General features: G+C 40.6%; 1 protein-coding gene across 1 annotated transcript in view; it reads left to right on the top strand.

Annotated features, from left to right (window-relative positions):
• Positions 1-26,324, top strand: part of sdccag8 (SHH signaling and ciliogenesis regulator sdccag8) — a 157,704-nt gene that overhangs the window by 5,472 nt on the left and 125,908 nt on the right. Inside the window, exons 2-11 of the mRNA XM_007898417.2 lie at positions 2,153-2,350; positions 4,504-4,586; positions 5,131-5,241; positions 10,429-10,548; positions 12,012-12,173; positions 12,437-12,501; positions 14,768-14,956; positions 15,057-15,195; positions 16,459-16,611; positions 22,782-22,916. Of these exons, the coding sequence (XP_007896608.2) occupies positions 2,153-2,350; positions 4,504-4,586; positions 5,131-5,241; positions 10,429-10,548; positions 12,012-12,173; positions 12,437-12,501; positions 14,768-14,956; positions 15,057-15,195; positions 16,459-16,611; positions 22,782-22,916 (1,355 nt within the window). The remainder of the gene's footprint in view (positions 1-2,152; positions 2,351-4,503; positions 4,587-5,130; positions 5,242-10,428; positions 10,549-12,011; positions 12,174-12,436; positions 12,502-14,767; positions 14,957-15,056; positions 15,196-16,458; positions 16,612-22,781; positions 22,917-26,324) is intronic.

Genomic DNA, 26,324 nt, shown 5'->3' with positions numbered 1-26,324 from the left:
TTTCCATTAGTGCTCTGAGAGTGGTTGAGTTCCTTAACATTAATTATTGTGGAACCAAAGCACTATTCTATTTCTTAATTACTGTACTTTTAATTTCTCTTGGTTTCCATGCTCACATTTGCCTCTTCCCGATAGAGCAAAACTTACATTTAAAGCTTTGCAATAAAATTCTTTGAAGCTAACCATTGATGATTTCTCATCATCTATCTATTATAACTGACTAAATCACTTAAATCACCAGAAAAGTCTCCCTGATTTAGTCCCTATTCTGATCTCAATCAGAGCACCAGTGACTCGGTGACCTCATTGTATGAAGATAAGTCTTGGGTTTGTCTGGCGTTACACAAATGAAAGTTGTTGTCTGCTTATATTGATAAATCTCCATTTACACCCCACCCCCCCCTGAACATAGGGATGCACACTGTGGTTTCTCCAGCTGGTTTTGTGTAAGCAATATACACAACTGTTTGTGGGACACCTGCTGTACGCAATTGCTGTTGCATTTCGCCCACAAAACATCCAGTCAATTCACTTTACAGTGTATTCCGTGAGGCGCTTTGAGACATCTCAATGATGCGATAAGGCGGTATATCAAATGCAAGGATTGTTATTATACAAATTAACAAAAGTGTGCATTTGTATATAGATATGCACAGATAGTTTAAAAAAGATTTAATTCAGCTATCCAATACAAATAGACCAAGTAAATAGAGTAAAGATTGCTGTACTGAATGATAAGGTGAAAGTGTAAGCCAACCCAGCAAACAACTTTCACACAGGAATGTCAAACAAACAGCTATGAAGCCCGGTGCCAGTCGAGCGGAGGCGTCGGATGGTGGACTGGGGAGTGAGGAGATCAGAGAGGTAGGGAGGTGCCGGAGAGTGAAGGGATTTGAACACGAGTGTGAGGCACTTGAAGTCATAAAACTATTCTATAAGTGTCCATCGGTACCAATGCTCTTTTTCCAGTTGAAAATGTCCAAACACATCATATTTAAAGTTCTACATTTTATATATGGCACATTAACAGGACAAGCATATTGAAAATCTATTTGTATTACAGTACAATACAATTTAGATTTATATTGTGCCTTACATATTGGGAGGACATATTGTATAATTTTTCCCTGGGATGGGTCAAAGGCAAAGTTAATTAAATTAATGAAAGCGATAGGGGATAACTAAATAACATGAGAGGAATTGTATTGCAATTATGTATAACCAAATTTTATGGTTCTGGAAAATGTGTTATTCATATACATTTGTTTTAAAACCCATTTTTTCCCTCTTTTGTTATTGAGAAACAAATGAAATTGAAATTTGAATAATCACAAACATCTATAGAAAACCAAAACTTTATTTTCCACAAAGTTTGAGTATTATAATTCTTACATTTAATATAATGCCTTTCACATCAGGAGGATGTCTCAAAGTGCTTCACAGGATTTATTGTAAAGTATAATAAGTGTTTTGTAGATGAATACAACAGCCAATTTCAGCACATCAATGTCCCACAAAAAGCTATGAAATGTTTATTTCTAAGACTGGGGAATTTTGCAATAAGATAACAGAAAATTAACATCTGAAAAATAACAGAAAATGGTGGTGAATTTTGTAAGAAATTAGGTGAAAGGAATATTTGTATCTTAGATTTTGGAGGAGGGGAGAATGTGCTTTAGAAGAAAAGACCACTGTCTAATAAAAATGAAATAATGCATATTTTATAAGTTTTCAGTTTCAATATAACTGTACCAATGCTTCTGAAACAGTAGCTGCTATCTTCATATCGAAATATTATTCAGATTTTTTACATATGAAATACTGGGTGCATAAATTTAACATTCCCTTTTTACTAATTGATTCAGAACATTGTGCACTAGTGGTGCCCAAACAACTAAAATACAATTTGTCCAACACACATTCACTCACATAACACATAAATACATATATGTAGTATGTAGTGTAGAGACTCTTGCATCCATCACACAAGCGCAAACAGAATTTTTTCTTTAACAACTAGTTATAGTTATAGTTATAGTGCAATGCAGTACCTGCAAATAAAGCGGTTGCTACCAAATGTTGTGTAGTGAAGCTAGATGTGTATTTTACTTTATGTGTCTTTTAAATTGGTATTTTCTGTTACCACCTGCAGAGAGAGCTAGCAGAAGCATCAAGCAACTGAAGTCTACACTGAAAGGGCCGTATCATCAAGAATCCTCAGAGCTGGCTGGAGACTTGCTGTCTGCAGTGGAGGAACTTGAAGATTCCCAGACAAATACATTAAGTTTTCCAGGGAAGGGAAGGAGTCATTCTGAAATGGCATGGCAAGAGCTACAGCATAGCCATGCAGGTGATTGCAGCGTCATGTCCTTACTGAATTTATTCTTTGTTGTTATTTTTTCTTTGGTTAGCCTGATTTCTAAAAAATCTCCATGTTTGAAAGGATCCGAAGCAGATTGAAAATTCCACATAAGTATGCCAACTATGTATGGAAATTCCTGTTTGTCTGGAATTGAATAAGCACTCTCTCCTAATAGGACTGGACCTTGCTTACCTAATTCCAGAAACTATTAGGTGCAGGTTGAGCTAAGGTTGAAGGTCTCTTGAGTGTACTGCTGCAGTCCAGGCGACCACTGCGTAAGCTTGCCATTGCAAGATTCCTGTTGCTTGTCTGGCCAGAACCACCCTGCCATTAGGCTCAAATGGCTCCCTACCACCCAGACTGGCCCCACACTGCGATCACCCCATGTCAGCCTGTTACAATGTCAAGCCCTGGCTATGTGACCATGTGTTCAGAAACTTGGACTTCAGGTAACACCTTCCAGCATATGTTGTTTCAAGATTCAGAGTTTTTTTCATCCGCTATTTGACATAGATCCTTCTTCAGCTTCGTGAAAAACCTATCCAGGATAGCTGATCAACTGTGAAGTAACAGTGTTGAAGTTTGGGAAATAGTTTTTTTAACATTTTTTGTGAGTTGTCTGTAGAAAATCTAATTTCCTGCTGATTCATTCTAGTTCAAGATTTCCCATCAACCTTAAAAATAGAATATCTCATGGGTATAAGTGCATTTTTTTTACTTCCAGAAGTGGAACTACTTCCACTCTGGTGTTTGACATAGATCCAAGAAAAAGTATAATAAACAGTCAGTTTTGAAATATCCTATTTAGGTCCAAAGACATTGCCTAAAGACTTCTCATTTAAGGAATGCAGGTTACTTTTAGCTTCTTAGAATTTAAATAAACAAGACATGGCAATGTTTAACTATTTGTTGATTGAAATGCTATAACTATGAAACAAAACGTTTTGTAGAGGTTTCAATTCCTGCTTGCCTCTGATTAAAGATCCTGCTTCAGAATCTCATTCCTAATTTATTTTGGTTAAATGTTAATGTTTAATAAAATTGCTTTCCAATTAATGTTTTTGTATTTTTGTTCATTGTTTCACATTAAACATCCCAAAATAAGAATTTAAATATTACTGCTTCTGCCACATATTGTTCCCATCCAATTATTGTGTTTGTTTGACTTTGCAAATTAGATGGGGTTAATGTGGGCTGACATTTGAGTAAGAACTAATTTAAAAAAAAAGGAAATAGTTACTTTGGTTTCCCCCCCTCAATGGATGCAATGCTATGTCACACATATTTATAAAATATATAATTGTTATTTCATGGAAAATTTTACAAAGTGTTATCAATATTGTGAATTTGATGAATTTTATTTTGCTTTGGATTGGATACATTGCTGATTAGCTGATGTTTCAATATGGCAAACCAACTTCTGATCTCTCTACTATTGATTTCAAATTTGACATAGCTGTTGACAAGCTCCCCCAATTGTAAACAGCCCTGCTTCTGAAATGTGTTAGTTCAGATAGTTTGGGTGACAAATTGTTTGACAAATTTCTATTGTGCAATTGCTCACCAATCCAAAAGAGCCCTACTGTCGGCAGGCGGGCCTTCTGCCACTCTGCACCTACCCCCTGGAACTCCATCCCGCAGTCCCTCCGTCTCGCCTGCTCCTTTGCCACCTTCGAGTCCCATCTCAAGACCCTCCTCTTCGACCGTGCTTTTGATCTCCCTGCTTCTTCCCCGGCCTTCCCGCAGCTCGGGTCCGTAACTCTGTCTGTCCAGCGTCTTGGGACATCCTCCCGACGTGAAAGGCGCTATGCAAATGTAATTTTTTTGTTGTTGTGTTGTTGTCTTTTCACTCTGCAGTATATCCCGTGAAGTGCTTTGAGACAACCTTCTGATGTGATAAGACACAATATTAAATATATTATAATATAGTATGTAGGTATCATTGGAAAATATTTTCACTGCTGACATTTTTAATGGGAAGTATACATTGAAAATGCATTTAGATATTCTCTCATAGTATTTCAAGCCTTACTGCAGTCTATAATATAGTATAGTAAGTTTGAAATGCTCAGGGAGATAAACTTGTAATTTTTAAGGTTGTGTTTGGATTTTAGTGTGTAATATTTTGTTTTTTGATGCAGTTAATCAGCTTAGAGCCTTGCTGCGACAGCAGGAAATGGAAGAAATGGAAAGTTCACCACATAAGAGAAGGATATCTCCTACGGTAATTTACAATTAAAATGGATAATAAAGGGGGGTGGGACTCAATGATGCATTTGAAACTTTACAGCTTACTTTATATATTTTCTGTGAACTCTAATTAATGCATAAAAATAGTATGAACTCCATTATAGGTTAATAGGAGCGTACTATGTTTTCAAAGTTAATTGGATACTAGGATTGCATTTTTTGGTGAAAACCTTTTTTTAAATGTATGTGGGATTACATGTTTTTGATGTAAATAGGTACCTGTTGAAGTCCAGCTACTTAGACATTAGTTGTTAATTTGAGATTTGGAAGTGTACAGCTAAAGGTGGGAAATGCTCTGCTATAGCTGACTATACAGAAATAACAAATAGTATAAGTGTCTTTTAATATGCAAAGATACTAGAAAGGACATCTGTAGTGACATCTTTGACTTTAGACATTTTTAAACCATATGAAGTTCTGTGGGAAATAAAAAATTAAATCAGAAAGTATTATGCTATATATAAAAAAAATATTTTTTAAGTTTTGGCATAGTTTGACTTTATTTTTCTCTACAAAAGAGATGCCCAAGAGACACAGATGGGTCACTAGTTGTTGAAGATCTTGTTCCTATTCTTCACGATCAATCCGAATATATTCAGCATTTGGAAGCAGAGGTCAAGCTTTTTAAGGTTAGTAAACTGTGCACATTGTAATGGAGCATTCCCATAGGAGATTTCATCCTCCCAACTCACTCCTCACTTCCATTTCTTCTGGCCCACCCGCTCTCTCCATAACCTGTAAGTATTATGCTTAGGTTTCTGGAAGGGAAATACAAACATACAACAACAATAAAATTACATTTATAGAGCTCCTTTCATGTCGGGAGGATGTCCCAAGGCACTGGACAGTCAGGAGTCAGGACCTGAGCATGGGGGAGGGTGGGGTAGGGATGAGGGAAGGCAGAGAGGTGGGAGGAACACCGAAGGCACGATTTTCCACCTTTAGCTATACACTTCCAAATCTCAAATTAACAACTAATATCTAAGTAGCTGGACTTCATATCTTGAGACCGGCCTTGAAGGAGGCAAGGGAGGAAGCATATTGCTTATGCGGCCCGTGGACATTTCTCAAATAGGGCATCTGACCATCAGCAGGCAAAAGGTTACACCACTGTGGTCCAGAGTGTCAGTAATAATTCATTGGATTTGAATTCTTAGATTCCAAGAAATGCATCTGATTTTGAGGAGAACATTGAGATTAAGAAATAAATGGAAAACAACCTTGGAAAACAATCCCTTTCATGTATGAAATCATTTCAAGTAGGAAACCTTCACAGAGACTATGTGAAAATTTGAATAAAGTGGGACATAAGGGGATAGGTCAAAGATCACTGAAAACGTGCTAAACAGCTAGGGTTTCAGAAAGCTTTTGAAAGCATAGGAGGTTTTGTGAGGGAGAGAAAGTCAGAGAGCAGAGCTAAAAGAGTGGCTAAAAGCTTATAATAAAAATAATCCTTACATTTGATATAGCGCCTTTCATGTCGGAAAGAGGCCATCCTAAAGCGGTTCACAAGATTTACTGTAAAGTGTAATGACTGTATTTTGTAGGCGTGGAGGGATTTGTGGATCAGAAAGAGGATCTTGAAGTTGTCCTGCTGGAGGACAAAGAGCCAATCGAACCAGAGCTCAATGAAGGAGAAAGTACGGGTTACAGAGTCATGGATAAATAGGAAAACAACAGTGCCAGATGGAATTCATGCAAGAGTACTTAATAATATAATAATCATGACGTTTCGTACAGAAAATGTTGGGACATCTTCAAGCACTTCAAGCATCAGCTAATCAGAATATACTAAAATGAGTAGTAACTCTGTGTTTTGTGGGGGAACTTAAGGCAATGAACCTTGCAGAAAAGTAGTAGCTGAATTGTTTGGCAGATCATTAAATGCAGGAGTAGGATCACATAAATTAAGCATTAGAAACATTGCTGAATGACCATCACTTGGGTTATTTATGATACAACGAGGCTCTGAACTAGATGTATTAGCATAAAGCATAAAACAACTGCCGGCAAATGCTTTCATTTTAGTAATGTATTGACCCACTTTGATATTGACCACATTACCTCCTTAGATAGTAGTGATATAGTGGTTTCATTCTCCCTGTGGGATTCTTACAAATCATACTGTGAGCCTCCGATTTGAATGTGTTTTGTTATCCGTTTCATAAAAGGATCAGGTCACATATCAAATGTGCTTGATTGTGAAAATGGAACTTTGAGATGAAAATGGCAATGTTATAATCCTTGTATTAAATGTTGCAGATATTCCTGATGGACAAAATCATTCCTCTCACACAGACGGTCAACTCCTTGTTCACCTTATGTCTCATACGTGTTCTCCCGCTTCTCCCTCCCTCAATCACACTAGTTCCTCCCTTTCCTCTAATTTATATCTGTTTCCTTTTACTCTCCCTTTTCTCTCGCTCATGCATGTTTCCCTCTCATCCCCACCCCAGCCCTGCCATTCCCTCTCACTAACATCTATCCGGCCCCTCTCACCTTTCTCTCTCCAGCGGCCTCAGTGTCTCGGATGTCACTATCACCGACAAAGCCGTCTCCGATCACCACTTCATCTCCTTCACCACCTCCAACCCCTCCCCACCTCCACCAGACCCACCACCATCTTCTACCGCCCCTGGAAGAAGTTACCCCCACAATCCCTAACCGCTGCCTTGGAGTCCTCTGAACTCCTCTCCCTCTGGCCTTCAACCCTCACCGACCCCTCTTCTCCTCTCTCCCTCCTCCACAACACCCTCTCCTCCACACTCGATACTCTTGCCCCCATCACCTCCCGTACTGTCTCCTACTCTCGCTCCTCCCCCTGGTTCACCACCCACCTCCGCTCACTGAAGAGCCAGGTGCGGGCCGCTGAACGCACCTGTCAAATCTGGCCTAACGGTCCACCGACAAATCTGGCTGGACCTCCTCAAAATTTACCGCTCCACTCTAGCCTCGGCCAAGTCGTCCTTCTACTCCAGGATAATCCTGGAGGCGAAGAACAACCCCAGGCTACTGTTTTCTACCACATCCCGACTCCTCCGTCCCCCCCGCCACCCCGCGCAGGTCATCTCCTCCAACCTTCACTGCGAGGAGATGCTGGATTTCCTTGAATCCAAAATCAAGGGAATTCGCTCCGCGGTCACTTCCCCTCCAACATCCACCCACCCCCACCCCTCCCTCCCACACTCCGACTCCTACCCATCCTCCCCTACACACCTTCGTACCCGTTTCCCCACCCTCTGTCACCAAACTTATCCTATCCCTGAAACCCACCACCTGCTCCCTTGACCCCATCCCCACTCCTTATCTCCCAGCTCCACTTTCTTGCCCCACATATCACAGACATCGTCAACCTGTCCCTCTCCTCTGGCTCTGTTCCCATTCCCTTAAAAATTGTCACCATCACTCCCACCTTGAAAAAACCCTCCCTTGATGCGTCGCAGCTATCAAGCTACCGGCCCATCTCCAACCTCCCCTTCCTGTCCAAGGTCCTTGAACGAGTTGTCGCCTCCCAGCTGCGCTTTTTCCTCTCCACCCATTCATTATTTGAACCCCTTCAGTCAGGTTTCCGTGCTGCCCATAGCACAGAAACTGCCCTGGTCAAGGTCACCAATGACATCCTGACCATCTGTGACCAGGGCTCCCTCTGCCTCCTCGTCCTCCTCGACCTATCGGCAGCATTCGATACGGTCGACCACGCTATCCTCCTCCACCGCTTGTCCTCCCACCTCAACCTTCAAGGCCCTGTCCTTGAGTGGTTTAGGTTGTACCTCTCCCACCGTCTTCACTTTGTTTCCACGAATGGCTTTTCCTCCACCCCCCGTACTGTCTCGTGCGGTGTCCCTCAGGGCTCTGTCCTCGGTCCCCTCCTCTTCACCCTCTATATGCTCCCCCTTGGTGACATCATCCGCAGACATGGGGTTAACTTCCACATGTATGCGGATGACACCCAACTCTACCTTTCCTCCTCTACCCTCAACTCCACGACCACCGATGTCCTGACAGCTGCCTGTCCGACATCGAGTCCTGGACGAGAGACAACTTTCTTCAGCTCAACGTGCGAAAAACCGAGGCCCTCCTGATTGGCTCACGTCAGCGCCTCCGCACCTCAGGCGCTGACACCATCAGCATCCAAGGCTGCACTCTCCACCTCTCAAAGCCAGTCAGGAACCTCGGGTTCTGTTCGACCCTGAGCTGTCCTTTCTCCCTCATATCCGCACCACAACTGGCACCGCCTTCCATCACCTCCGGAACATCGCCAGACTACGGCACTACCTCACCCCTCACGCTGCTGAAACTCTGGTCCACGCCTTTATCACCTCAAGGCTGGACTATGGGAACTCTCTCCTCGCCGGCCTTCCCGCACCTCCCTCCACAAGCTGCAGGTCATTCAGAACTCTGCAGCTCATGTACTGTCCCACATCACTCCCACCCTCGCTCGCCTCCACTGGCTCCCCATCCCCCAGAGGATCGAATTCAAGATCTTCATCCTCACCTACAAGGCCATTCACGGCCTCGCTCCCTCCTACCTCTCTGACCTACTATCCCCCTACCTACCTGCCCGTACCCTCCGTTCCTCTGGCTCCGGTTTGCTCCACATCCCCCGCCCCAACCGCCCTACCATCGGTGGCCGGGCCTTCAGCCTCTCAGCCCCGAGGCTCTGGAACTCTATCCCCCAGTGCCTTCGCCGCCTCCTCCCTTTCCTCCTTCAAGGCCGGTCTCAAGACCTTTCTCTTTGACCGAGCCTTCAGCTTCCCTCTCGACTCTCTACCCCCTCCTCGCTCCCTCCCTTCCCTCCCCTCACCCTGACCATTTCCCCCCCGATGCTCGGGTCCTGACCCAACTGTACAGCGCCTTGGGACGTCCTCCCGACGTGAAAGGCGTTCTATAAATGCAATCTTGTTGTTGTTGTTGTTTACCCCTTTCCACTTCCCTCTCACTTGCTCTAAAAACAAATGTATTCATGTCCTTACCAACATTTTAACAATGTTGCAACCTGGGTGTTAGAATTGAATATAATTTTGTTAACTGGTTACAAACTACAGTAATTACATAGAACAGTATAGCATAAAACAGGACATTCACCCAATTAGTCCATTTCGTGGAGTCCTGTAGCTCAGTGGTTAGAGCACTCGCTTTGCACGTGAGAGACCTGAGTTCAATTCCAGGCAGAGGGTGAAACCTTGGGCAAGTTTCCTTACTCCACACAGAGCCTAATAATAATCCCTCCAAAACCAAAAACAATAATAAAATTGGTCATTTTCAATCCACGACTGTTTGTGGGACATTGCTGTGCGCAATTGGCTGCCGCGTTCGCCCACAAATATACAGTCAATTCACTTTACAGTGTGTTCTGTGAAGCGCTTTGGGACGTCCTCCCGACGTGAAAGGCGCTATATCAAATGCAAGGATTATTATTATTCTGTGTTTATACTTCACGTAAGCCTCCACCCCTCCAGATCCCCATCCTATGCCACTTTATCACCTCTCTCATGTATGCATCACCTTTTGCTCTTAAGTACATTGAGACTTTCTGCTTCAAACACAGCGTCCAACAGTGACTTAGTTCCACATTCTTACCATTCTGTCTAAAGTTCCTCCCAAACTCCCTTTTAGTTCTGCTATTGTTTTTAGCAGATATAGTTTCAGCTCTTTTGTGCTAATGTTTATGAAAGAGTTCAGGTTATAGGTTGATAAATCTAAATCATGAGAAGACTGTCAGGAGACCAATCAATATTTATATATTTTCAATTGTCTTTGAAAAGTCAAACTGGTTACTGGTCAAAGTTGTGCTTTACACTCTGTTATTTGCTCAGGAGGATTTCACGAGCATAAAACAGCGTGTTCAGGTGGTTGTGGTTGAAAATGAAAAGCTTCGTGAAGAACTGAAATCAAGGACTGTTCGGCATACTCTGAAAAACCTGAGCTCTGCTTCAGTAAGTCTGAATTTCCCAGTTGTATCTGAGACTTTAACAGAACTCATTATTTCTTTTATGTACCCATTGATAGCAGAAATATCACAAAAATTGTTTAATCTGGTTATAGTGCTAATTCACCCCCAACTCGCTCGGCTCCACTGACTTCCCATCGTCCAGAAGATCAAATTCAAGTTCCTTGTCCTCGTGTTCAAACTCCCCACTCTATCTCTGCAACCTGCTGCAATCCTACCACGCCAGATGTTCCCTCCAATCAACATTCCCGCTTCATGTCTCCAGCTTATTAACCCCACCCTCAGTGGGCGAGCTATCAGCCATTCTGCCTCTGCTGTCTGGCACTCCATCCTAGAGCCCTCTGACTTGCCTCCACCTTCCTCATCCTTAAAACTCACCTTAAGACATTTTTTCGACCATGCTCCCTGGCCTGAGATTCCAGATCTGGGTTCAGCTATGTGAAGCGTTTTGAGGACTGGAAGGCGGCCTTCTGAACTGAAAGGCACTAAATAACACTAATTTGTAATTGTAATCCAGTGGTTAATGGTACGGCTGATGTTAAAGTTTCACATTTTTCTGACAATTTATAACAACTACTTTAGCGAACCCAGTTCTTTAGTGCTCTACCATGAGCTACAGATCCACATGTGACACAAACACTTAAAACTGAATAAGAAGGTTTTAAACCCACGTGTGCGGAGCTAACTCTTTGTGATTAATCATGTACATTGTTAGGCCTGGGGCATGTGAACGAGGTGCACACCACAACTCAGACAAAAAGAAACGTTGTAAATTTGATAGTACTTAATCTTTATCATATTTAAACGTTCTTAGTTTGGGCTTTTTTTGGTTGCAAGGTCGTTCCAGGCATATGTGCCCGTGTTCCCCCACATTAGTCAACACTTTACATGTAGCATGATTAGATCCCGGCACAACATGACGTGTCAGCTCCAGTCACATGTGGGTTTAATAATCCTGTTCTTAGTCAGCTTTTAACGTGTCTTGTGTCACATGTGTGGGTCATGGTTAGAGAACACTCACAGAGCAAGGGCAGACACACTGGCACTTCCCTTCAGGGCAGTCAGGGGGGGGCAAACCGTTGTCCATGTTTCCTTACTCCGCACACACACACACACATGCTCTGTTTACCTAGCAGTAAGTAGGAACCTGGTTGTTAGTCGATTGGCGGATCGCTTTTCTGGAGGTAGTAATCCTTCAAAAAAAAATTGGTCACTTAATCCACGACTGTTTGTGGGACACTGCTTTACGTAATTGCTTGCTGTGTTTCGCCCACAAAATATGCAGTCAATTAGCTTTACAGTGTATCCTATGAAGAGCTTTGAGACGTCTTGAAGACGTGATAAGGTGCTATATCAAATGCAAGGATTATTATTATGATGATGATATTTTATGAAACCTTTAGTATTTGTGTTCCTCAGCAGTAAAGACGTTTTCCTGTACTTTTCCAGGCAGACTCACCAGTTCCTTGCCTGGAAGTGCAACAATCCTTAAACACAATGGCAGTTCGCCAGTCAACATCACCAACCAAAAGCCAGAATCAAGCCATTTCTCCATTGTGTCCAGAGAAGGAGATTACAGCAGATGAAACGAAAAAGTGGGCGATGGAACTGGTTCGTGTTTGTGTGTGTGTTAACAAGCACAGAAATTAGTAATATTTTCAAAAAGGTTGATGTGCATTATATTCATTTTAGCATGAATTTGATTATTGGGATTGTATCTTATTTACATTGGTCTTATTTACATTGTTACATTTCTGAGTGTGTATCTGTTGCTGTAATAACTAATCTGTTCCCTAATTTGGAGGATTGTCCCAAATTGCAAGAATAATTTGAGGTTTGCATGTAATTTAAGCCTCCTTTATGCTGTGTTTTAGGAAAATCTAAGGAAACTTCACCAAGCAAGCGCTGAGACAGTGGAGGCTCAGCTTTCATCATCAAGGTAATAAACTTCCGAAAGAGTTATCTACTGTATTTACCCATTGTAAACACTGCTCACTATTAAATGTTATATCTTGGCAACCACACGATTTAACGCAAACTACCATTATCCTACTGAATGACAATATTTGCCATGAGAGCAATGATAACATTTTAATTTATTGGAAATATTTGTGGTAATTTTTTGTGCGTAGTTTGATTTTCATTTGAGTATATACCTGGCAACTGATTAATGTCTGAGGTTGGCAAACATTCTGCCGTCAACAATCTCTCCCTCTCCCTTGTTACTGCCCTGAACAGGATGTGTGCGTATGTGTGTCCACCCTTGTTCTCTGTGTGTGTTTCTCACACACCACACACACAGATATGCGCACACATAATAATAATAATAATCCTTGCTTTTGATATAGCGCTTTTCACGTCGGGAGGATGTCCCAAAGCGCTTCACAGAACACACTGTAAAGTGAATTGACTATATTTGTGGGCGAACACGGCAGCCAATTGCGCACAGCAATGTCCCACAAACAGTCGTAGATTGAAAATGACCAATTTATTATTGTTTTTGGTTTTGGAGGGATTATTATTAGGCTCTGTGTGGAGTAAGGAAACTTGCCCAAGGTTTCGCCCTGCCTGGAATTGAACTCAGGTCTCTCGCTTGCAAAGCGAGTGCTCTAACCACTGAGCTACAGGACTCCACATACAGAGATACACACACATACAGAGTTAGACACACACACTCATCCTCCCTAGTTAGGGGCCTGAACAGAGCAAGTGTGTGTGTCTGTCTCTCTCTCTCTCCTGCCAATTTTTTTTGGACAGCCAGGTGTCTTACACACTAGGAAACCCGTCACCATGCTTAAATGTCTCCAAACCAAGCTGGGAATCCCATGCATCCCACCTACAAATGGAAATCCCAGAGATAGATTACCACCAACAATCTCTTTCCAGCTCTCCTCTCTGTCACTCCTTTTCCTCTTTCACTCTGTACCACCTTTCTCTCTCTCTCTCTCTCTCTCTCTCTCTCTCTCTCTCTCTCTATCTCTCTCACTTATTCTTGTGCGCTTTCTGCTTGCACACTCCCTTTCTCTCTCTCTCTCGCTTATTCTCTCTCGCACTTTCTCGCGCAGTCCTTTTTTCTGTCTCTCGCTTATTGGCAGATCACTTTCCGGGGTAATAATCCCTTCAAGACAAACGAACAGACAAAAAAAAATAATAATCTGGTCACTCAATCCACGATTGTTTGTGGGACGCTGTATGCGCAATTGGCTGCCGCATTTCGCCCAAAAATTTACAGTCAATTCTCCTTACAGTATATTCTGTGAATAGCTTTGAAACGTCTCAACAATATGATCAGGCGCTATATCAAATGCAAGGATTATTTATTCTGCCTGAATGACGAACTGTCAATGGCACAGAGCTACATTGTGTTTAAGTACCTGCTCTAGTTGTAGTGGGGGAGATTAGTGCCCATATACCTGCTGCTGTAGGGGTGTGCTAAATGGAAACTCGGTCTTTTTCTAGATCAGAGAGGGGAGTTCAGGGTGGGAAAGGAAAATCCTTTCTTGATCACTGTTCCACCTCTCTTTGCAGCCAGCTCAGAATGGCATTGGCGAAGGTCTGGTAGTAAGCCTATGATCTCAGATGCTTTATTATATGATACGGGAGGGAAATCTAGTCAGTTAACTTTTTTCCTTGGGATTTGCTGATAGATTTTGATATGTATATGAACCCCCAAAGATAGGTTTTAAAAACGGTAGAAGATTCTGACACATTAAATATCTCTAATCTTTTTCACAGAGATTTCCACTATCTCACTTCAAATCTCTAACCTAGCTTAACTAAATAATCATTTCGCTTAATATAGTGCCTACCTTTCATGTTGGGAGGGCATCTCAATGTGCTTTACAGGAATCATTACAAACTGTATTTTTGTAGGTGTACAACGTCAGCCAATTTGCACACAGCAATGACCCATAAACAGCCATGATATCAATAACCAATATTTTCTGGGGAATTGTTCTCCAAAACTCCTATCTCTTTTTGAATTGTGTCATGGCATCTTTGACATCCACCTAAACAGGCAGACGGGACCTCAGTTTTAATGTCTCATCTGAATGATTGCACTTCCGACATTGCAACGAACTCCCACATTTCAGCACGGAAAGTTATTTTTATTTTGTGATAATTTAATTGTATTAAACTAGTTTTGTTTTATTCCTCATTTGTGAATGTAATTGCCAGCCATGTTTTTATTTCTGGAATTCCAGAAAGGATCTGTCAGAAGCTCAAAAAGAATGTGAAGATCTTAAAGGAAGGTTAAGGCACCAAGAATTTCTGCTCGCAATGCCTAGTTCAGTGCGTGTTGGAGGTTTATGTTTGAAATGTGCACAGCTTGAGGCAGTTTTGGCCCAGACTCATACTGATGTTCACATGAAGACTGTTGAAAGATTAACAAAGTAAGTACTGTACGCTTCAAAGAAATCCATGGAAACATGGATTTATCCAATTTAAAGATAAATTGCCAAATCATACTACATTCTTTTTTTCTTTGTATAGAGAAAGAGATGAGCTAATGGATATGCTGACATCTTTGAGAAGCAATCTTAGTGACATGCAGGAGAGAGAAACCATTGTGTGTCACCAGATAAAAAGAGCAGTGGAGACGGCAGAAGAAGCCAACTTGGAGAAAGCACAGGTAAAAGAACAAAGGAAACAATCTCCATCCTAGAGGATTGTATTGTCAAATGGACTGAGTGTGACTGTTTAGTAAAGGCTGATTTTTGCTCGAGATAATAATAATAATCCTTGCATTTGATATAGCGCTTTTCACGTCTTCTAGACGTCCCAAAACGCTTCACAGAATATACTGTAAAGTGAATTGACTGTATATTTGTGGGCGAACGCAGCAGCCAATTGCGTACAGCAATGTCCCACAAACAGATGTGTATTGAAAATGACCAATTTATTATTGTTTGTTTTTTTGGAGAGATTATTATTAGGCGTGTGGAGTAAGGAAACTTGCCCAAGAGATATTATTCATACTCCAGTTCTCTTAACGGCCTTTTGACAGTTTTGCATAGTTTGGGGCATGTGAGGGAAAACTAACTAGAGAGGAACCCAGTTAGATGAATCTGTGTTTACAGCAGTACCTTTCTTTGACTGCAGATTCTGTAGATTTCTAACTGCACATAAACCAATCAAACCGCTGCATAGTATTTCAGGATAAATTACCTATTTCACTGCCTTCATAAGAAATTCAATGTGAAACGTGGGTGGGAGTGGGGGAGAAACCTTTTCAAAACCCATCCTTTAATATATTTCTTGAAACAATGGAGAAAACGTAAGTTGGAAGAATGGATTTTGCCCAAGACAAAATTATGTTTCCATGTGATGTACTGTAATTTTTTCACTAAAGGATATCACAGAATTGAGCCATCTATAGCATCACTTTACACACCTGAAATCCAATTTTATGCAACAAACACTCCACATAACAAATAGAAGTCAGCTAGCTCAGTTGGTTTTCCCCCATTTCAGTTAGAACGTTGTGGGTTCTCGCCATTGTCAGGACTTTGAATTTTTTGTCTCCACATTTTCACAAACAAATATGCCATTTGCATGTTCAGTTAGATATAAAAGATCCCATGTCACTATTCGAAAAGAGAAGTCTTTCTCCAGTGACTTGGCAAACAAACCTCCAGGTAAAATTACATTCACAAATGGCTTGCATTTTGACCTACAAATACACTGTCATTATACTTTACAGAAGAAATTCGTGAAGGATTTTGAGATTTTGATGTGATCAGGTGTTGTATGAAATTATTTTATTTTCATAGATGGGACTACACTTAAACTGTGGTCTGGTGCCATTCCCAAAACATTATATAACTGTGAAATTCCTTTGTCTTTCAATTCATGTTCAGTTTCAAACCACTGTTTGTTTAAATTTTATTTTCAGGCCCTGGTCCAGTGTGAGCATCTGAAGAATGAGATGTCACGTCAGAAAGAAAGGTTGGAACAAGAACTAAGCTTTCAGCAAGAAAAAATTGCAAATGCAAAGAAAACTGTGCAGGAAGAAATGGGGAAAGAAAAAGAATATTTAGCAGCAAGGGTGAGTTAAGAGTATTTAAACTACTGTCATTGATTTAAAGTGTCAAAGAGCACCCGGCGCTCATGAAACCGCACTGCAGAATTGATCAGCATCTTCAGGAGAGAAAAAGAAAATGCTACCCCTGGCTAAATCCTACATTAAGTGGAGTCCAGTAGTTCAGTGGTTAGATGTGAAATCAAGAGACCTGGGTTTGATTCCCAACAGGGTGAAATGTTGGGCAAGTTTCCTTACTCCACATGCCTCTGTTTACCTAGTTGTAAGTAGGAAACCAGTTGTTAGTCAATTGATGGATCGCTTTTCCGGGGTAATAAAAAANTTAATAATAAATTGGTCACTTCAAACCACGACTGTTTGTGGGACACTGCCATGCCAATTGGCTTCCGCATTTCGTCCACAAAATATATAGTCAATTCACTTCACAGTATATTCTGTGAAGCGCTTTGAGACTTCTCAAAGACGTGATAAGGTGCTATATCAAATGCAAGGAATATTATTATCAAACCAAGGTTAAAAGAGCAAAAAGATTAGATGTGTTTTAGTCGTAAAAGCCAGAGGTACCATTGAGATTCCTTATACTAAAAGTCTGTTGTTTCAGATGAAGTATCTAACTTATCCATCAAATTGGTTCAGATAATTTTGTTTTGATCAGTTGAATGACAAGCACAGAATCCATTTGCTGTGCATGAGTCTCCAGCTCCACCTACTGAGAACTTATAGTTTGGCAGTTCTGAATTGTAAATCTCTCGGGCATGGCGAAGAAAGAGGTACACACCATGCTTACATTTACCTGGAGAATACATCACATGAGCATGATTTGGTAGCAGCCAAGAATTAAAGAACCTTGGGACAGTGGGATATGATGTTTTATGTACTTCGAGTATAGGATTACAATTTGAGCAAGGAACTCAAAAGTATAGATTCAAAATACAGTGGGCAATGTGTCAATTGCTGATTGATATAATGAAGATCTACAACTAATTTCTGATTATACATACAGTAAATTTCCGTGACGAGTTATCTGGAATGGCGAGTTAGGCATATGTATAAATGCATAAATAAATGCGGCCGGGATATTAACAGCGATGATAGCTTAAGTGTTTGTGACAAGTTAAGCAAGGGTTGAGTTATCAGGAGTTTCCTGTAATAAGAATGGTGAATTTGATAAATAACAGTCCACATCCTCTACTATTCATTGTAAACCTATAGCTGAGGTTATACATTATTTAAAATCAGTTTGTGGATTTCCTCTTTGACGTGTTTGAAGGTAATCCAGTGATAAAAAATACTGCAACAGTTAATATACGTTTTATTTGCAGACTTACACAAAACCTCCAAATTATTGTTTTCCAATCCTCCCTCACATGTTTCTATCTACAAAACTATTGTCTCCCTCACTCATATACACTCAGCTGCTTTGACTGTGAATAGGAATAGAACTTTCTGTATCTAATTATTTAAGATTCAATCTTCTTTTAATATAATGCTGTTACTGATATTGATTAGTAATGAAATCCCAAACCTCACAAAATACCCTGTTCGGAGAATGCAGATCAATGGAAACACGTTTTTTGAAAAGTAAGGGGTTATTTGTCACTGGAGATTTAAGAGCATGAGACTGAACATGTGCAGTTTACATGTTGCAAGTCTTGTGTTGAATTATGTGGGAAAGTTTTCAAATGGTTTATTTCAAAGGCTCATTTTGATGTAATATTTTATTACATTGAATTTATTTAGTTAGCATTACTGGAGCTTCAGAAAGTGCTGGACTAACTGTTCTCTGCAGCCATCTGCTGTACACGACCAGTACTTCATCTGAGAGAAGAATTCTTTTATGAAAATTCTCAGACATCGTTGGCTTTTATTGCCTGACCAGAGCATAGTTGCATTCTACTAATGTGAGTAATACCTAAGCCAGCAAGCTTTCTAAGACACCAGTATTTTGATCAGATATTTCACCTGACTTTAGCGCAGAATTGCACACTCCAGATTTCTGCTGCTATCTTCAGAGATCATTCAGATACCAAATAAAACTTTTTTTGGGGGGGTTAGGATGTGTCAAGCACATGAACAGATGGACACTATTGCTGTATATATTCATTGTTTTATTTGGAAATTAATTAAATTAATTCTATTTGGCTTTCAGCCGCATAATAAACACATATTCTCCATGTCAGCACTGTGCTTGAACAAATTATATTTGCATCAATTGCAATACATAGAATTCCCGCACCTCTTGCAGTGGAAACCATGCTGAAAATGGGGCATACCACTAATAATGCTTAGAGAATAGTGGGTTCTTTAACTGAACTGATGGGAGTTATATAATTTATAGTTTCATTTCATATACAACCTAACATGTTGAAATGCCCTCAAGTGCTTTGCAGGTAATTGCTATCAAATGTAGTGCCTGTATAGTTGTAGTCAAACATGATAGTAATTTGTGCACAACAACAACAGACCTATAAATAGTCACAACATTAATGACCAATTAATCTGGAAGATAGTTGGCTAGGATATTGGGATAAACTCTGTTTGCAACCTGAATCCATGCCCTCTGGTTAGGATGTCTCTGAATCTGAAAGTATTGTTCTGAGTTTATCTTCTTAATCCCATTTAAAATATTATATATCTAAAAGCTTGTCTAATTGTTGCTTATGATTTATTCCTCTAACATTGGCGATCATCCTTATTGTTCTTCTCTGCATTGCCTATAGAGGCTAGGCAGCTATCTTATGTCACAGCAATCAAAACTTATGCAGTACTCTACAACTCACATGTACACAGCATATTTCACGTAGGATAGCATTTGGGAGATCTTAAACTCCAGGATGTTGCCCACCTAGTGCTTTATTACCCTGACATCAGAGATTTGGCAAAATAGCCACTTTCTCAAACAAAGGTCTATGAGGTTGCTCAGAAAAGATCTATACATTCTGAATCCATGTTATCTGTCATTTCTTAGATTATTTGCCCGACTTCACTGGCTCCTCATCCCTCAGAGAATTGAGTACAAAACCCTTGTTCTCACCTTCAAAGCCTCCACCTTCTTGCTCCCCACTACCTCTCCGACATCCTAACCCCATATCAGCCTGCCCACTCCCTCCTCTCGGCCTGCTTCAGGTCCCCCACGCTTCCCGCCCCATCATTGGTGGTCAGGCATTCAGCATCTCTGCCCTCACAGAGGCGGAGGGACTGCGGGATGGAGTCCCAGAGGATGGGGGCAGAGCGACTGAAGGCCCACCCGCCAATGGTGGGGCGGGTGAGGCGGCGGACATGAAGCAGATTGGAGCCCGCTGAGTGGATGGAACAGGCAGGTTGGAAGGGGTTAGGAGGTCCTCTGTGTGATGGGAAGCCAGTGGGTTCAGCGAGGATAGGGTCGTGGAGTCTGGTGCGGGAAAGGACACGGGCTGCAGAGTTCTGGATGATCTGCAGCCAATTAAGTCCTGGATGAGAGCCAGCTTTCTCCAGCTGAACGTCGACAAGACGGAGACCCTCCTGCTTGGCTCCCATCAGCACCTCCTCGCCTCAGGCGATGACAGCATCACAATTCACGAATGCACATGACACCCCCACCCTCGCCGGGCTTCACTGGTTCCCCATCCCTCAGAGGATCAAGTTTAAAATCTTCGTCCTCACTTTTAAAGCCCTCCACAATCTTGCTCCTCCCTACCTCTTCAACCACTTAAACACCATACCAACCTGTTTGGCAGGCACTGGCCAGCTCCATGTCTCCTGCCCCACCGTTGGCAGACGGACCTTCAGCTTTTCTGCCCCTATAATAATATTAATAATACTCTGGAACTCCATCGCTAAATCCCTCTAACTCATCCCCTCCCTTGCCTCCTTCAAGAGCTTCCTTTTGACTGTTCCTTCAGCTACACTCCCAACTCCTCCTACCCTAGAACCCTCTTGATTCCAACCCCAGCTCGGGTGCAAACCCTTAAGCGCCTTGGGATGTCACTTCGATCGGAAAGGCGCAATATAAATGTAATTTGTTGCTGTTGCATTTATACCATATTTTTATATTCCATTTACTTTCTGATGATTGACTCCCATCATTTTTCCAATTATTGAGGCTAATGGGTCTGTAGTTGGTCTCTTCACATCCCTCCGACTCATAAGGCAGATGGATTCTAAATTAATGACTAAATTCCAAAGGGGATAATGATCTGGAAGTAAATCTAGTTGAATTTAGTATAGAATGTTATGCAGGCCGGCAACCACCCTACCGATCACATGTTTTTAGATATGACCGCTACTATAACTCCCAAATTATTTATGGTTTCTGCATTAATAAATAAACCTTACAATGGATTCTTCATTATTACACTTACTCTGATAGATCAACACATTATTTACAGCTTTCTTTATGTTCGTGGACAAACTTTACAATACATCTTCATAATATTCTGACCTTTGAGCTGGGACTATTTTCATTGCAACAGTGAAGGGTCAAATCATGATCCGTATTTAACAGGATACTAGATAAATATCAAAAGAGGAATTTGGATTTGGGGACAAGGTATGTAAATGAGAGTGAATGGATTGCTCTTTCAAAGAGCACAATGGATCGAATGGCTGTTGGTGATGAATAATTCTATGGTTTAATCATTCTTTGATAGAACATGTTGTTTCTGACTCACTTGGAGAACTCATCTGAAACACCTGATCAATTAACACATCCCTCATTGCAACAGCATTTGACAACAAAGGCAAGAGTTTAATTAAGCACTTCACATTGCATCCTAAACCATGACAGTGAAGCTTTGAGCATTTCATAACTGTCGCCTTGACTGTGAGATTTGCATTCCAGATCTGAAATCACTCCAGGCAAGCAGAGAGAGTCTGGTTATCATTGTGAATCCTGCTGTTTTGGAATGTTCTCAATAGCAATCCAGTGTATATGAAGCCTTCCTCTATGTTGTAGTCCTTGTTTACCAACAAATATTTAGTCACTATACAGTAAAATCCTGTAAAGCATTTTGAAACGTTTTGTCGACATGATAATGCAAGGATTAATTATTTTTATTTCCTCAGATTGCATGGGTAACATGGATCATGATTTTGTCAAATCTACTTTTTGTTTAATATCAGCTACAGTTGAATACAGTAAATATTTATAGAGCAAAACACATGGTGAATGTATAAAATTGCATTTTACCAGGCTCAGTGTGTTAGTCGTTGAATATATTTTATCATTTTACACTTCAGTTACTTGCCTCCTCCATTCTTTTGTTCAGTTGTGACAGCTTTATAGCCATGATTACCATCCTTCTCCATGGCTAAAATGAATAATATTTAAAAGGCTACCTATCAAATCATGTTATGTAATGATCATTTTTGTAAGCTTTTTTTTATTTCCTTCTCCATCTGTCAAAATTAAATGCCTCAATCATTAGGCTCCACCTGGAAACCTGTTGAGAGTCTAGAAATTGCCAAATTACTGAAATGAGTTGGTTGTCTATAGTTCTTGAAATAATTTAAGATTTTGCCAAATTCTGGACAAACTAGAATGCTTAAGGGTTGTTAGAATTCTTTATTATGCATAAAATAAAACCCTGGATATTTTTCTGTGACTTTCAGCGCTAAAAATCAAGAGGGGAGATTTGTCACACAAATAAACTGCCTCTCTCTCTCTCCACTCCAAGTCTCTCTTTGTTTGTGTGTGTGTGTGTGTGTTCATCTCTTTCTGAATATCTGACTCTTTCTATGATTTTAGCTTTAGCTCTACATTAATACAAAAATAAATGTTAGATACTTAGCTTCTCACACCTTCGAAAGATCCAGTTGGAAGTATTTACATAGGTTCATTGGAGGTAGCTATAGACACATTGTAATCACATACAACTGAATTCACAAATCGATGCATGTGCATTCACAGTAACTCTTGTTTAAATTCAGTTTTACAATTTGGATTAGAAAGAAATTTGTTTTTTACTGATTCACTTTAATCAAAAAAGTGGGCTTTTTTGGTGAAAATTAGTTTAAAAATTACTTTGATTGTGCTTCAAAATACTACATGAATAGAGTAAATCCACATTAATTTTCTCCTCATCAGAGACTCAAAATTTACATACTTTTTGCAGTAAACATTGTGACATCTAATCTTCTTGTATTGTAATTGCTTGATGTTCTACATTGGAATTCAATTGAGCAATGTTTGTTTACAGGTGACCTGTTTGTCAGAGAGAGTAGCCTGTCTGGAAGATCAGGTACAGAGACTCATGAAAGAGAAGAATTCAATAGCTAACCAGCTGGAAGAAGCTCAGAAACAACTAACATTTAATGACCTGAATATTAATAAGGTACAACATTTTTCAATTCCCCAAACTAGAGGTATTTCAAATTATAAATTGAGAAAGTAAACCCAGAACAATACTTCAGAAGAGTTGCAAAGAGTGAATTCAAGACAGACACCAGAAAGTACTTCTTTACCCAAAGGGTAATTAATGACTGGAACCTGTTATGGAGAAGGGTAATTCAAGTCGGGACTAGACTCAATTAAACAAGTTTGTTGCTGTGATGGGAGCGCGGTTGTGGAATTGTGGAAGAATCAGATGAAATGAGCTAAAAATGCCTTGTTTATCTGAACCAATCGTATTAACCATGTAATGTTAGGATGTAATTGGGGGTAAATGTATGTTGTAACAGCAACATGATAGTAAGTTGTGCAATAAATTGTAACAGGTGCAAGTTTTCATGCTATAGTATTCTATGAGGTCTGTTATAAATAGTCAGATCCTGAACCACAAAGCACTCCAGGTTAGTCCTGCACCATGGAGCTTAGCCCTTCATGTCGGCTTCTCAATGATAATAAAGAAAAATGAGTGCCGTGATGGTTGGAAATTAAAGGTAAATTGTGAGCCAAATTCTTTATATATTGCAAATACTGAATACTGTATTGACTTTCCATTTTGAAATATAAGTAATATTAATATGAATCCCTCTGAATAGAACCTTTTTTATTTTCCGTAAGTTAACAAGATGGGTGCTGGCGTTGTGTTCTAAGAAAACAATCATTGTATGCATGAATGCAGAAATCCAACTGTAATTTGCTGTGTAGAATTTGATATTTCAGTAAATATCAACCATGACATTTTGTTACTAGTGGTTTACAATTTTGTGTCTGAATTTGACTTAGAATCTGTTTTTCACCAGTAATGAAGATCTACAGGTTTTTTATTAATTCCATAATAATACTTGACATATAAATGAAAATCTGTTCCAGAAATGTTTCATGTCTTTTTATTATGATAAATAACCTAGTTGCTTTAATTGAATTATTTATGTGAGAGACCACTAGAGGGCAGGTTTGCCAGGATTACAGAACCAAAGCAAATGTGTTTGCACCACTTCAATGACAGGTTCGGAATCACGTTTTGAAATACAGTTAAATAAAATTTAGTAAATCTGCAAAACGTACTGCTGTAAGATCCTAACTAGAAATTTGATTTATCTATTTTAAATATGTTAGGAAAATTTAAGCTTTGCATGTGTATTTGTGTGCTGTGAAAAAAAAGTGAATGAAGAATCAATGCATTTTTCTACTTTTGTTTGGAAGAGGGCAATAGTTTCATTGTGTAAAGTGGGAATAGGCAGAAGAATTTGGTGTTGTTTTTATCTGTTAAGAATGGGATCAAATATGCAGTAATTCCATGGGATTCCTTAATAAGGAAATAAACTGCATTACACCAACCCGCAGAAATTCCACTCTTAACACTTTCTATATTTAGAATGGAGTTCCACGAGTCAGTGTGATGTACTTCTGGTTACCAGAAGGAGTACCCCCTCGGTTTTCTTGTTAGGGAATCCTATTAGAAATCATTGCATATTTCTTGCAGCACATGATCAGAGTCAATCCATTCAATATCATGGTAGATGTGCTTAATGAGGAATATGTTTTATGATTATTTCCTTCATCGCTTCAGCTTTATAATGTATAATATTGTCTTGAAGTCTGTTCTGTAACATTCCAAGGATTTAGATTATAAATATTTGAGCTTTGCTGTTGTGGTTTATGACCTCAATGGGACCTCCTGAATTGCATTGTGGTCTAATTCACTGTAGTATAATTCGCTGCAAGGAAATTGCTCTGCTTCAAATGTGCTGAATTTATATTAGTCAATAATTGATCAGTTTTTGGGGTCCATCACCAACACTTTCTAGAGGCAAAAGGCATATTTATTTCACTCATCTTCATTCTATCAGGAAAGGCTTAAATTTGTGAATTAAGATATTGGAAGAACTATGCATATCAATTTTGAAACAAGTGAAACTCAGCCTTCCTACTTGCACTGTTGCTGAAATTCTGTTAGCCGCCTGGAATATTGCAGCTGAATTCACCACGCTTACAAGACAATGAAAACTTGAACTATAAATATATCCAAAACATTTTTTATGTGAACTAGTTATTTATGTGACTTGAGTGGCTTGGACTTGCTGCAGAGTTATTTTGCCCATTTTTGGCTCAGTTGTTAGCTCTCTTGCCTCCGGGTCAGAAGGTTATGGGTTCAAGCCTTTAAAACAGTCATTACACAGTTTACCCACAAAAACAGCCATTATACTTGACAGTAATTACATGAGAAGTGTTTTGAGATGTTTAAAAATGCAAGTTCTTTCTCCTTTTCTCTCCTATTAATTTTGTGGGTGTCTCTAGATCTATTGAATGCATCTGATGTATTGCCTTGTTATTAACCTCCTGTAAATTCAGATATTAGTCTGAACTACTGAATAGTGTATGATCAACTTATCAAACTTTTTTTTACTGACAGGAATAATACTTTATGACTAAAAAACCTATAAAACAACTGAAACACATCTCATAAATTTGAATTCACCTTGTAATTCACCCAATAATGCTTATTGCAATTCACATTACAACAACAACAAGATTACATTTGTATAGTGCCCTTTCACGTCGAGAGGACGTCCCAAGGCGCTGGACAGAGTACAGCATTTCAGACCCGAGCTGGGGTCGGGGGGAGGGAGGAGAAGGGGAGTGGCCAATGGGATGGTCTAAGAGGAGGGTCTTGAGGCGGGACTTGAAGGAGGCTAAGGAGGGGGCGAGGAGGAGTGACTGGGGGATGGAATTCTAGAGGTTTGGGGCACAGTGGCTGAAGGCTCTCCCGCCAATGGTGGGGCTTGTGGGTCGGGGCACGTGGAGCTGGCCAGAGCCGGCTAAGCGGAGGGAACGGGCGGGTTGGTAGAGGGTTAGGAGGTCGCAGAGGTAGGGTGGGGCGAGGCCATTGAGGTCTTTGTATGTGAGGACCAGGATCTTAGCTGGATCCTCTGAAGGATAGGGAGCCAATGGAGTCGGGCGAGAATGGGGGAGATAGGGTCAAGGAGTTTGGTGTGGGAGAGGATACGGGCTGCAGAGTTCTGGATTATCTGCAGCCTGTGGAGGGAGGAGTTGGGAAGGCCGACAAGCAGTGCGTTTGCATAGTCGAGCCTAGAGCTGATGAAGGCATGAACAAGAGTTTCAGCGGCCTGAGGGGTGAGGTAGCGGCAGAGTCGGGCGATGTTACGGAGGTGAGGGAAGGCAGAGCGGGTCATGGCTTGGATGTGGGGAAGAAAAGACAGTTGAGGGTTGAACAAGACACCCAGGTTCCTGACTGGCTGGTGAGTTGAAGTGTGCAACCATGAAGGTTGATGCTGCCACAACATGAGGTGCTGAGGCGCTGGCACGAGCCAATCAGGAGGGCCTCAGTCTTGTT

This window comes from Callorhinchus milii, unplaced genomic scaffold (assembly GCF_018977255.1).
Source record: "Callorhinchus milii isolate IMCB2004 unplaced genomic scaffold, IMCB_Cmil_1.0 Scaffold3, whole genome shotgun sequence".
In the NCBI taxonomy this organism is placed as follows: Eukaryota; Metazoa; Chordata; class Chondrichthyes; order Chimaeriformes; family Callorhinchidae; genus Callorhinchus; species Callorhinchus milii.
This window is presented reverse-complemented; position numbering and strand designations above follow the sequence as displayed.